The sequence below is a fragment of the Aspergillus campestris genome, assembly GCF_002847485.1.
Source record: "Aspergillus campestris IBT 28561 chromosome Unknown P168scaffold_3, whole genome shotgun sequence".
In the NCBI taxonomy this organism is placed as follows: Eukaryota; Fungi; Ascomycota; class Eurotiomycetes; order Eurotiales; family Aspergillaceae; genus Aspergillus; species Aspergillus campestris.
The window spans coordinates 1,831,836-1,844,374 of record NW_020194338.1 but is presented as its reverse complement, the minus strand read 5'-3'; the positions used below and the strand labels follow the sequence as shown (position 1 = coordinate 1,844,374).

Below are 12,539 nucleotides of genomic sequence, written 5' to 3'. Positions count from 1 at the left end.
CCAATGCCGTGAGAAGGTGGACGAACTGACTTCATCGTCCGCCATAACAGAAAACGTCGCACGTTTGCAAGGATAACTTCCCGGATTGATTTACTCGCGGCTGCTGAAAAGCTGCTACAGGCGGCTCTGTCTTCCGGTCTTTGTCTCCTCCGCGTTGAGGCCTGACAATGATGAGTACTATCATACTGTCAAATCTGCTGCTAAGTGATAGGCCTTGTCGACTGGTGTGATGTCATTTGCGTCCTTGCATATGCGCCCTTCGTGATCTTGCTATATTACGATTTCTTTATACGCTGTTTGGTGGCCGTGGCGGATTGATCCTCGCCGCTGGGTTGTCTGATACTTGGGTTGCGGGCTTTGGGCTTGGCTTGCTTCAGAGCGCGCCGCTCCGCACGATATCAGAGTCTGGAAATCTGGGTGATATCGCTTGGAAATGACTTCTAATCATAACGCCCAGCGAAGGCTATCTAAGGGGATGGCTCGCTCAAGAGAAGGGCTACACATGCGGCCGTTGAATGTAGAAAAGGGGCAGCAAAGAGTGTGTAGTGCTATTTCTTCCATTTGGACATGTGACAACTAACGGTGTCTTCTAGTTCTCGTATGACCTCCTATTTGCATGAGACAAGAACAGAGCTGAACGATGTTACAGAGCACACGATACGTTTCCTCCTCAGACGGCAACATGGCGCAACAATCTGGTGAGTGGCGTGTCTATGTTCGTGGGGTGCGCGCTCCGGCTAATGTCCTGAAGATTGCACTCTCGCAACGTCGGAATTTGCTGTTTACTGCGTACAGCCAGCGGATATATGTTTGGGAGCCGGCGGGGTCATCGCAGACGCTAGGTTCTAAACCTAAAATGATCATTACCCCCGTTATGAAAGAGCCCAATAGCGCTGGCTATATTTCGCCAGTAACTCCGCACGCAATCAACAGTATCCTCGTCGATGATCTGGGCCGTGAAGAGGTGTTACTGCTGGCGACTGATTCTGGAAATGTCTGCGGGTATCGTGTCGAAGCTATATATTCGGCTCTGGCACGGGCCGTAGAGAATAACGAAGAGTGCCCCCTGGACGGATCCCAGGTCGATCCGTTTTTCGTCGAATACGTCGAAGCCAGTGCCTGGGGCCTGGCCATCCACAAGTTCGCTCGTCTGATCGCTGTGACCGCGAACACGGGTCTGGTTACCGTGTTCGCTTTCGCCCTGGTCAACCCGGCTTCTGGACACAGCCATGATTCGACGGTTCATCCTGAGGAAGAGGATGACTTCACTGACTACGGCCAGACCTGGCTAGATATCAAAAGCAGCGAGCATTTCAAGCAGTTGCGGAATCTCATGCCGGATAAACACCGGAAGCGAAACATCAGATTGACGTATACCGGCCATTTTTCGAACATCCCCTCTGTATCCTTTTTTAACTGCGACTTGGACCCCAACGGCACGTGGATGGTCAGTACGGATATTGACAATAAGCTCCTTATCTGGAAAGTATGGGAGAGTCTCGGTCCGTTCAACGTGTACCATTTCAACGATATCAGCTTCAAATCGTTCCCGGAAACCCTGGGTAATGAGTAAGATCTTCTTCTTCTTCCCTCGCTGACTTTCGTTGTCACTAACCGCCCCAGCATTGAACGTGGTTGGACCGTCCTGGCTCTGGATCCGCGGACTTTTCATTTGCTCAAATCCACCGAAGAAGCGTGTGGCGGACTTCCTCAGCGTCGTTTAAAGGACGGACAATCGGTGCTCGATCTCACGAAGCTGAGCTCCCGCATACCTAATGCCTCGCACATATACAACTACTTCCCTCCTGTGGCCAAGCCCGAACCGGAACAGCCGGTCTTACCTGACATACTTGGAGCAGATTGCTGTATCACCAGGGACAACCGCTCAGCAAGGCCTATCCGCCACGGAAGAGGGAAGCATGACAGTCTGGATTCTGGCAGATCACACCCTTATCATGCAGGCAGCGCGACGTCTTCGGACCAAGCAGAAGCCCACCGACCTCCAACCTCTGCCAGCAACCTGCGTCCGTCAGACTCCGCGGACGCATTCAGTCATCAAGCCGTTGACGGGTCTGTTGACGAAGATACCGCGAGCCATGAGAATACCTCCGACGAGGACATGGTCACCGAGGTACCAGCACTTCTGCATAACACCGATGTGATCTTCCAGGCACTGGACGAACCTGACGATGACACAAATGAGAACCCCCTCTTTCCCAGAAATGGACCATTGACAACGCCAGAATTCCTCCGGTTCGCACTCTCAGAAGCTCTCGGGGGCGATATCCAGGGCGCGGAAGAGTACTTTGACGACTACTCGGCCATCGACGAGGACACCTACGACGATGACGACGACGATCGGGAAATGGATGAAGCGGACGACGATACCTCGGAGAGTGGCGACGCATCCACATCGGGTGCGGCCGCGTACCAGGTCTTTGATCGTATGTCCCGTAGGGCCTTCCCCGATGATCCTGGTCTGTATGGGCAAGCGGAGACGGCGCTAATAGGTCTTCTTCCCCCGGCTCCAGCTCCCCTGACGTCGAACTTCCCCATCCTCCACTTCTCCCAGACGGACATCCGCCTCATCCCCCACCCCTTTGCCTCCCATGCCAGCGTCGTCTGCGGCGCGCCCCTCCGCCAGCCCTTCACCCACCCCATCGTCTCCATCCGCGCCTGCGACCGCTTCAACATGGTCAAGTACATCCCCGAGCACGGCATCGTCGTCGCCGCGTCGCAGAAAGGCCGCGCCGCCGTCATCGCCCTCACCGAGTCCGAGTCCACAGGCCTCTCCTTCCGCGTCGACTGGATCGTCCCCTTCAAGAGCCAGGAAAAATATGGCGACAGACCCCTCATCCCCCTCCTCGGCATGACCGTCAGTCCCATCCAAGGCTTCGAGATGCCCCCAGACGTGCCTTACATCCCTCGCGGCGTGGACGCCAGCGATCTCTCCTTCCGCTACCGGTGTCCTCCCACCGACGACGCAGACACACCACCCACCCATCCACCATCTCAGACCAGCCAACCCAACATCTCCACCCCCCAGGCATCCAAACCAACATCAACATCCATCCCCCACAGCAGAGACATCCATGGCACCGCCCAAAAAAGAGTATACCCCCTCTCCCTCCCAGAATGCCACGCCCAAGCAACAAACGCCTACCAACCTGAAGAACCCTGGCGCGGATGGAACCCCTCACGTCGGTACCGTGTGCTCCTCATGTACACAGACCACACGGTCATGAGCTACGAGTTCTGGTACAACTGGAACACGGCGGGCGGGGACGGGCACGCAAGCGCAGCGAACGAAGAAGAGGAGGATCAGTATTTGGTTGTTTAGTGGTCTTTCTACCTTTTCTTTCTATCTTCTGATGCGGTTTTTGGAGATGTACTAGATGGGGGTGAGGAGGTCGGTCACTACCTACTGAGTAAGCGCTTGCATATTGATTGATTGGGCTTTCGGGGTGTTGTTTGGGTTTGAGTTGAGTTTAGCGGGCTCCTTCGATATATTTATTTGTTTGTTGTTTGTTTATTCATTTATGGACTTCTTTTTGCATGCATACATACCTAGTATACCAGTCAAGTATGGAATCGATCTTCCTTCGTTGTTCAACAATGCACTGATGCTTATTTGTGTAGTTACTATCAACCGCGTATTCGAACCAGATAGTAGAAGTTCATGTCATATATCGTAAATTCAAGATGCATTTGTATATCCCATACCACAAATACAAAAGGATCATGCCACATGAGATAGTACACACGATCAAAACATAAATCAAGCCCGCTGGATCCATGGTATACACGAACGGAGTGAAAGAAAAATAATAGAAAAATATAAGAAAGATATCAAAAAAGAGGAAGAAGAAGAAGAAGAAGAGGAGGAAAGAAATATCATAATCAATATCAGAGTGACAACAGCAGTTTGTACATAGCCAGCTGGCTAAGCTGTAACGCTGAAATCCAAAACAAAGCCTTCGTTAATACATAATGTAGGTAGTAGGTAGGCATCATCACGTCATCAATGCAAAGCTGAGTCGTACATACACAAGATTGTATGGGGGTAAATCGTAAAAGTGATGAGATTAGGGTAGAAAAATGAGAAATGAAAACAAACCGGAAGTGATATACCTAGGCGAAAACCATTGATTTTGGGCTTCTTCATTATAACCAAACGGCGGTGTACGTGAGAGTGATGTTGCGTAAACTTTTGTTTAAAAGTCATCGTCCAGTTCGTCACTGTCCCATTCGTCTTCGCGGTCGTTAAGGACCAGATCTAGAAATCGTTGGAGACCCGCGCGTTGCCGGGCTTGAGCATCGTCGGCATCAGCGTCTGGCCGGCCCCGGACTTCGGCCATTGCCCGTGCCTGTGCTTGTCTCTCCGCGGCGGCTGCCCTCCCGGCAGCGTCCAAGCCATGGCCATTGCGGCCCCACTCACGGTTTCCAGGGCCGCCGCCTCCGGGAATCCGCGGGGGAGCGGGGGCTGGAGGCGGGGGTTGTCGACGAGGGATGTTGTCGGCCTCGTTCTGAAAATCCCACGCGGGAAAATCATCGTCATCACTGTCGTCCTCCAGCAGCTCCGCGGGGATCTGGTGGAGGACCTCAGCGCCGTCGGGGTTGACACCGTCGCCACCCTCCATATCCCAGAGCCTGTTATAGCAGCTGCTGTTGAGCTCGTTGAAGTGGCGGTAGGGATTGTCCTCTAACAGCCAGCTCGAACAGAGATAGCAGAAGTGGGTGTCGCATCGGAAGCATTTCATGTGGTTGCAGCCCATGCGTTTCTGACAGGGGGCATTGCATGTTGGGCAGGCGGATGTGTACCGCCTCAGGTAGTCCTCTGTGGCCTGCTCTTCCACCGACAGCTCGGCCTCGCGACGAGGGAAGCACCGGACCAATTCGCCATGCCATCCCTTTTTACATACGCAGCAAAAGGCATAGTTGCAATCTTCGCAAATGGCGACCCGGTCCGCTACGGGAGGGAGTTGGGCCTCATCGCCCAGGGGATCGAATACCGGCCCACCTTCCTCTTCGTCGGACGCATCTAGGTCCTCTGACATAGGGTCCTCCGGTTTTGGGTGTTTCTTCGAACGAGCGGCCCCCTGGCACCACTGGCGGGGACAGTACACGGTAGATTTGTCCGCCTCCAACTTCTTCTTCCGCTTCAGAAAAACATAGCGCTGTACGATCTCCGGTGCGAGTGGTATCTGAAGGAGCTCGCCCGGTTTCAGGGTTTTACCGTGCTTCTTCCGTCTGCTCGCAGCGCCTTTGACATCCTCCTTGTCCCGTTCCTTGGCGCAATCGGGGTCGAGGCACTTGACACAGTCCACATCTCCCTCGGTGATGCAGTTGTTGTAGAAGTCTTGCAGGCACGGGACACAAAAGACGTGACCGCAGAGATGGCGATGACAAATGGTGCCCTTCTTTGGCTCCAAACAAACTCCACACTCGAAGGTCTCTTGTTCAAACTTGTCTCGTTCGGTCCTGCTATTGAAATCCAGCAAGGCGACTCTCAATTCACGAGGAAGCCGCACTTCTCCGTCTGGGATATCGTCGATTCCAAACGCCGTCTCCGCCAGTTGCTGGAGATGATCGATATACGTGTAAACCACCATATCCCTCCCGCATTCTTCCCAGAGACGCTCGCAATCGTCTATGAGCCGCTGGGTAATATCGATCGGTAGCCAAGGAGGGTCGGTGCGAAGTTGAACGCATGGTGGGGAATCAGAAGGATAATGTTCGGGAAGGTCGATCTCGAGACGGAGGGGAGGCAGATAAGAGATGACGTGGACATCTTTGTTGAAATCAACCGGCACAAGCTCGTCGAATGATGTGGGAGGGGTCAGAATCGTCGGGAGCTCGACGTCAGTGTTCTGATGGAAGCACACCCGCAGCGGGGTTGATGGTTTGACGGGTAAATCCAGAACAGCCCGGAACGGCGAGGCGGGGTCGATGATGATCTCGGGGTATATGGCGGAGATGGAAGACAGTTCAACGGAGCGGTCATCCTCGAGGAGCATGTCGGAGTCTGCCATAATCGGGGGAGGAAGACAGAAAAGAAGAGCGAAAGAGGGGAAATTTGTTTGATCGATTGTGACCCGGACCGATGGATAAGCAAGTAGTGCAGACGATCAGTGGAAGTTCAACGTCGGCATGCAATGGTCGCCACGTCAGTCATAACCGTAATCGTTTATATAGAGTGTTATCTCTGATCTCGTCGCTCGTCACCGTCATTCCTCTGACAGGAGGGGTCGTCCCGGGGAGGCAAAAGACCGAGAAGATCGGCCGGCAAGCATAGAGATTGACCGCTAATATAACTCCAAACCGATAGCACCAGTGGAAGCGAATGTCAGGAATGAGAAGGTATAGAACCAAGTCATAAAATATCGATAGGGTGGAGGCGAGAAGAGAGGTAAAAAAAAATAAATAGTGAGGAGAGAGAAAAAAAAAAAAGGGACGATGGAGGGGGATGGCGAGCACCGAAAGAGTTAAGTGGGGGGCGATTTGGCGACCCGATGGTTCATGGATTGAATCCCGGTTCTCTGACCAGCAACCGATTGGAGCAATCAGCAGAGAGGCAGACGATGATGCGGTTGTTGTTGTTCTTGCTGGGGAGGTGAGTTGGAAGTAGGAAGTAATTGGATTGGAAGGCGTGTGGGGTACAATAGTGCGTCATGGTTCTGTGATTTGTATGGAAGTATATAGGCTAATCTTTCTTCGGTCTGGGTTCGATATGGGACTGGACATGGAGGAACAGGGCGTCTTCGTACAATCGGAGAATCAGAGAATCAGAGACAGGTGAGGTTCAAACCACGCAGAGATCGAGATAGAAAAGAAGAAGAAGAAGAAGAAGAAGAAGAAGAAGAGAAAAAGTTGGGAGAAAATCAGGCAGACAATTGTGAATCACGAGTCATGAGGATTTATGCATTGTGATTGCTGCCTGACTTTGCTCGGTTTGTCTGCTTTGGCTGCCTGGATTGCTGGAGAAGTTATCCCTGCATATAATTGGATGACACAGCTATCCTCCGTTATCCAGCCATCTATAGTAGTTCCTGGACACGTGATCGGTCTCGCCCACGGATCGACGAACTTCTCCTCTTACTTCATCTCCATCTTTCCTATTCATCCCAACCTCGAACCGGCCCAGATACTATATGGGTCTTCTTGATGATCGGTCATGAATGATTGAATTTTCTTTTTTGTTTCTGCTTTCCTTTCGGTTGGGGATATCTTCTCCAATCTGGTACCTTTTTTACCCTCATCGGCCGGATACCCTGTTTGTTTTGATGTGATGGTGGATTGCCGCAGTGTCTTGTTCTAGTTCCTCACAGCGTTTCTTTCTTTCCTCCCACTTCATAGATAGGTTTTTAAACTTACTGCAGAAATGGATGAGTCGTCGGTCTCGGCCGATACGAGCATGCAAGCTCACCACTTTGTCAAGGCCGACGAAGTGGACCAAACGGGGACGGACATCAGCCCCGTCTCCGATGACCAGTTGATGGAGGAGGTTGCGGAGGGGATCCGAAAGGAGCAGGCGTCCCACAATGCGCCCTCGGATGTCTCTGGGAATCAACCTCCCCAGACGACGACGGCCGCGAGACGCCCCGAGTTGCGTCGGGATGTGGCCGCGCCCCCACCTCCACTGCAACCGCCGCCCCCGGCTCCCGTCCAACAGGCGTCGCAAAGGCCCCCGGACTCCCTCAGTCTGGCGCAGTTGAGACAAATAGTCCAGGAGATGCCCAAGGCGGAGCAGCCGGCTTATGCATTTGATTATGCCGATGCCCAGCCATTCGCCGAGGAGATCGAAGAGTGGTTCCAGTACAGTGAGTTCGACCGGATCATGCTCTTGGGCATGAAATCCTCGTTCGAACACCGATGGGGGCTGTTCTGTGAGAGACACCACCCCTCTGGTCCCCAATCGTCCTGGGTGGATGCGCCCCGGGACCTCCAGAAGTCATTCATCAGCCAGATCATTGATCGACTGCGGAACCGAGACAGCGCGGCTCGCATCGAGGCCCTGGAGATCATCTGCTATGTGGTGACGGGGATCTGGGGGACCACGGCCGGGATGGTCGCGGAAGATTATCCCGAAAACGTGCCCCCTCACGAAGCCGCCGAGGTGCCGAGAGCCAAGTCATTGCAGATCAGGTGGATGGAGAATAATGTCAATCTGATCAATGAATGCTCCGGGGTGGGCCCCATTTTCGAGTGTCTCTGTGCATTCTTTGAACGAGGTCGCGGCTCCTCGAACCCCGACTCGGACAACCTGGGCGCTGAAAGTAGCAACCCGGCCGTACTGGCCGCGTCCGAGCGGGAGGTGAACCTCGTCTTGACGGCGCTCTACGTCATTGTGGAAGTGGGCCGGAGACAGGAGGCGCGCCATCCCTACAACCCTCCGTTAAGGCACGCCATCATGGAGTTAGAGCCCAACCTGCTCGTGTTCTTGGTTGAAATCATATCGCGCTTGCGCTGGGACGATTCCGCCAACGTACCGCTGACCCGGATCATCTTGCTCCTGTGGAAGTCCTTGCTCCTGTTCTTCGGAGGCACGGACGCCCTGAAAAGGGCCAAGGAAGAACTGGAGCCTTCTTTCGAGGAGCGGGAGAATGGATCCTCACACCGGACCCCGTTTCTCACGGCCTCCCCGCTGGATTACCATGCGTTCCGACAGGAGGTCACATCGAAGTATCCCTCTTATAACCCACCGCCGCCGGTAGTTCCCGTGGAACTCGAGAACAACTCCATTCTTCCTCCTCTGCCCCAGCACCCTAGCCGAATGGCGGCTTCGAACGGCCTGTTTTCCGGGGTCGGCCCATCGGTTGCTGGGAACGGCTCGATCCTGCACCAATCAGTGCATATTGCAACGCCGGCACCATCGCCCCCTCCGTCGCCCATCGGTCCTGGCGGAAAGGCAGGGAAGAAACAGAACTACCAGACGAACCAGAACTTCCCGTTCATGTACCCCCCTCTGGACGATTCTAGCAACGATCTCGGCGGGAAGGGCACGACGGAGGTCCAGGACGTCCTAGTCGGGAAAAAATGGGAGGGCAGCGACGTGCCAGCGTCGATCATTGAGGCGGGACAACTCTTTTCTTCGCACGTGAAAATGACCCGAGCGATGCGGCAGCTTTGGGAGGAGCGAGAGCGCTTCATGCGATACGACCGGGGGTGGTCCCTCGATGAGAACGGGGCTGGCCCGGTCGACCATTTGGCCGACGATCTGACCAAAGACCTGGACGATCTGAGCCTGCGAGAGAAACGCAGAATGAGCTCCGATTCGTCGGCAAGGGAGACCGATAACAATGATATTCAACAACGACTGGATGCCGTGAACGCGTTCTATGTGAGTCTTCTGTCCTCTGATGGGGATCCGAGCTTCCGCCACTAACTGGCTGGCAGTCCGACGCTCTGATCCATCTACAATCGATCACCATTGTCTTTTTGAAAATCATCCTGACCAACGTCAGTGCAATGGTCAACCATGCCAGCGTCCAGAACAGTCAGGTTATGGGGTATGTGCATGTGCCCAAATATTTGCCGTCAGATAAGATCGATCTAACGCCTGTGCAGCGACAGTTTTGGTGCCGCTAATGGGTTTGGACCTGCCCCCACAAGCTTCCATAGCCATCTGGACATGGACGCCGCCATTGATGAGCTGGACAGTACGCGTCTACGAGAAATCACTGGGAAAGCGATCTCGGGGACGTTGCTGCTCTTGGTCAAGTGGTTCAAGAGATCCCGTACGCCATCCTCTATCCCATATGTGTTGACTCAATACTCATTGCCGACCGATTGCAGATATCCTGAAGTTCGAATACATGACGCAACTGCTTCTGGATTCCAACTATCTACCCCTCATCTTGAAGATGTTCGCGCACCAAGACATTGACCAGGCGGTCGCACAGAAGAACGACCGCGAGGAACTAGGGTAACCAATCCCTACTCCACTTGTTTACAACGTACTGACTGGAAACAGCTTCTTCCACTTCTGCCACATTCATTCCGATCAACCCCCGGAGCCCGAGGAAGACTCGGACGAGGAGTCTAGCGGCGACGAGGCCGTCCCTCCGCCGATCTCCCGACATCGGATGGACTCCGTGCCCAGTAGCTCCCCCGTCCGCGGGTCATCGCCGGAGGACCTAGCGCCAGATCTGACGGGGGGGCCTCATCGCCCGGAGGTGGACGAGCTCGGATACCCGACGGCGCCGCCCCCAAAGGAGCCGATCACGGTGTTCTCCTTCCGGAACTTTTTCTCGGCGATCAACTACCTCCACATCATGCAGAAGATCACCCGCAACAAGGCGCACCGCTGCCTCCTGATGGTGCAGTACAAGTCCAGCACGATCCTGCGCAAGGGACTCAAGATCCCGGATCCCCACCTGCGGTTCTACACCCTAAAGCTCTTTAAGTCCCAGGTGCCCTACTGCGGGCGGAAATGGCGACAGAGCAACATGCGCGTGATCACAGCGATCTATCTCTACTGCCGGCCGGAGCTGCGCGACGACTGGCTGGCGGGCTCGGACATCGACGCCGAGGTGGAGGAGGCGCTCCCGCTGGAGCAAGCGTTGCGCGGACTCACGCACTGGTGGCACCTACGGCGGTACAAGGACGTCATGGGCGGCGAGGAGGGTGCGTCTATCATGGAAGAGGAGCGCGACTTCTTCGTGCGCGAGCTCGAGGCCATGGGGTGGGGATTTGCGGGGGATGAGGTGCTCAACAGCGTCAGCGACGAGGCAGAGATCATGGCAGGGGCTATGCCTAATGGCACCGAGTGGGAGGGAGGCGGAGGTCCCATGCAGATGGAAGGATACTAGCCATCTTACAGCGTCCTAGATCAATATACCCTATACATAGAGACTGTACTTTGTTCTGACTACTAGATATTGAAGACTAAAGACGAACCGTGGAAATAAAAGCGGGTGGCCGGTCCTTATCGATAAGAGTTGCCCACGTGACCGGTCACTGCGGAAACTTTTTTTTTTCCTCTAGTTTTTTGTTTCGACTCCGCAGCTCAGCCAACATTTCGTCCTCTCTCTTCCCCCACACCCAATTCGATCTCGAGCACGTCCGGTGTTCTTTATATTCACGATGTCGTCAGACGAGATTGTCTGGCAGGTGATTAACCAGCAATTCTGCTCGTATAAACTGAAGTACGTGATGAAACCAAACCAATGAAGCCACTAGCCATATCAGAGCCTTTGCTCTTTTCCTATCTTCTTCATACAAAGAAGATACTCTTAATTCATCTTTTTAAGGCGGGAAACATAAGAATCAAACTAATTCAAGCAGGACCACCAAAGGCCAAAACTTCTGCCGAAACGAATACAATGTGAGCGGACTCTGCAACCGCCAGTCGTGCCCGCTGGCGAACTCGCGGTACGCGACGGTGCGGACAGACCCGGAGACCGGGGCGATGTACCTGTACATGAAGACGGTTGAGCGGGCGCACATGCCCAGCAAGTGGTGGGAGCGGGTGCGCCTGTCGTCGAACTACGCGAAGGCGCTGGAGCAGGTCGACGACCGCCTGATCTACTGGCCGAAGTTCCTGGTGCACAAGTGCAAGCAGCGTCTCACGCGGCTGACGCAGGTGGCGATCCGGATGAAGAAGCTGGCTAAGGAGGAGGAGCGGCTGGGGGAGAAGATCGTGCCGAAGCTGGCGCCGAAGATCCGTCGGCGGGAGGAGACGCGCGAGCGCAAGGCGGAGTCTGCGGCGAAGGTGGAGCGCGCGATTGAGCGCGAGCTGATTGAGCGCTTGCGCAGCGGGGCTTATGGTGATCGGCCGTTGAATGTGGAGGAGGGGATCTGGAAGCGTGTGTTGCGGGGCTTGGAGCGCTCTGGTGAGGGTGAGCGCGATGAGGATTTGGATGAGGGAGAGGAGCTGGATGAGCTGGAAGAGGAGGAGGAGGAGGGCGTCGGCGAGGTGGAGTACGTGAGCGACCTCGAAGGGGAGGAGGAGGACTTGGAGGATATTGAGGACTGGCTGGGTGGGGACTCGGCCGATTCGAGCGACTACAGCGAGGACGACGAGGATAGCGATGAGGATAGCGACGAGGACAAGGACATCTCTGCCAGCGATGACGAGAGCAAGAAGCCCAAGCCGGGCTTCAAGCGGAAGCGCCCTGCTCCTCAGGCCAAGCCGCGCAAGAAGGGACCCCGGGTCGAGATCGAGTACGAGACGGAGGGTGCTGGCAAGGAGCAGATGCTGGCCTAATTGGTTGTTTGATTGGAGGTTATTCGAAGAGAAGAGAAAAAAGGACAGAAAAGGGGAGATCTTATCCAGCGGCGTTATGGACTGTCATGTTGTTTTATATTGTGTTTGCCTTGACCTTGACTTGTTGGATGTCATACCCATCCTTGCAATTACTGTTCTAGCATATTTCTCTACTGTAGAGAATGATTTACACTGTCAACTTTTGTGCAGTTCTTTCCTTGGATTTGACTCGAATTGATGATATACACGAGACGGTCACGTGCACCCGGGTGGGCTTGAACGTCGTCATCTCTTCCTCTTCGGGTTAACTTGAAACAACTTCCCTTCACCA

The 12,539-nt window shown here is 54.3% G+C and overlaps 4 protein-coding genes across 4 annotated transcripts; 3 read left to right on the top strand and 1 right to left on the bottom strand.

Annotated features, from left to right (window-relative positions):
- The first annotated feature begins 49 nt into the window (after positions 1–49).
- P168DRAFT_288690 (uncharacterized protein) lies at positions 50–3,579 on the top strand. Its single transcript, XM_024836848.1, has 5 exons — positions 50–538; positions 594–598; positions 650–698; positions 752–1,569; positions 1,624–3,579. Exons 1-5 carry the CDS (start codon positions 434–436, stop codon positions 3,338–3,340), a joined length of 2,694 nt encoding a protein of 897 aa, XP_024695385.1. The 5' UTR covers positions 50–433; the 3' UTR covers positions 3,341–3,579.
- A 635-nt stretch (positions 3,580–4,214) lies between these two features.
- P168DRAFT_232041 (RBR-type E3 ubiquitin transferase) lies at positions 4,215–6,017 on the bottom strand (the record flags this gene model as incomplete). The annotated part of the gene is made up of 1 exon (XM_024833306.1): positions 4,215–6,017. The coding sequence occupies one exon, from the start codon at positions 6,015–6,017 to the stop codon at positions 4,215–4,217; it is 1,803 nt and encodes a 600-aa protein (XP_024695384.1).
- Positions 6,018–7,129: 1,112 nt separating this feature from the next.
- P168DRAFT_249640 (FAR11/STRIP family protein) lies at positions 7,130–10,811 on the top strand (the record flags this gene model as incomplete). The annotated part of the gene is made up of 5 exons (XM_024834180.1): positions 7,130–9,340; positions 9,397–9,509; positions 9,568–9,737; positions 9,796–9,925; positions 9,974–10,811. Exons 1-5 carry the CDS (start codon positions 7,382–7,384, stop codon positions 10,809–10,811), a joined length of 3,210 nt encoding a protein of 1,069 aa, XP_024695383.1. The 5' UTR covers positions 7,130–7,381.
- Positions 10,812–11,017: 206 nt separating this feature from the next.
- Positions 11,018–12,399, top strand: P168DRAFT_249639 (ribosome biosynthesis protein MAK16). The gene is made up of 2 exons (XM_024834179.1): positions 11,018–11,147; positions 11,287–12,399. Exons 1-2 carry the CDS (start codon positions 11,086–11,088, stop codon positions 12,206–12,208), a joined length of 984 nt encoding a protein of 327 aa, XP_024695382.1. The 5' UTR covers positions 11,018–11,085; the 3' UTR covers positions 12,209–12,399.
- Positions 12,400–12,539: the final 140 nt, after the last annotated feature.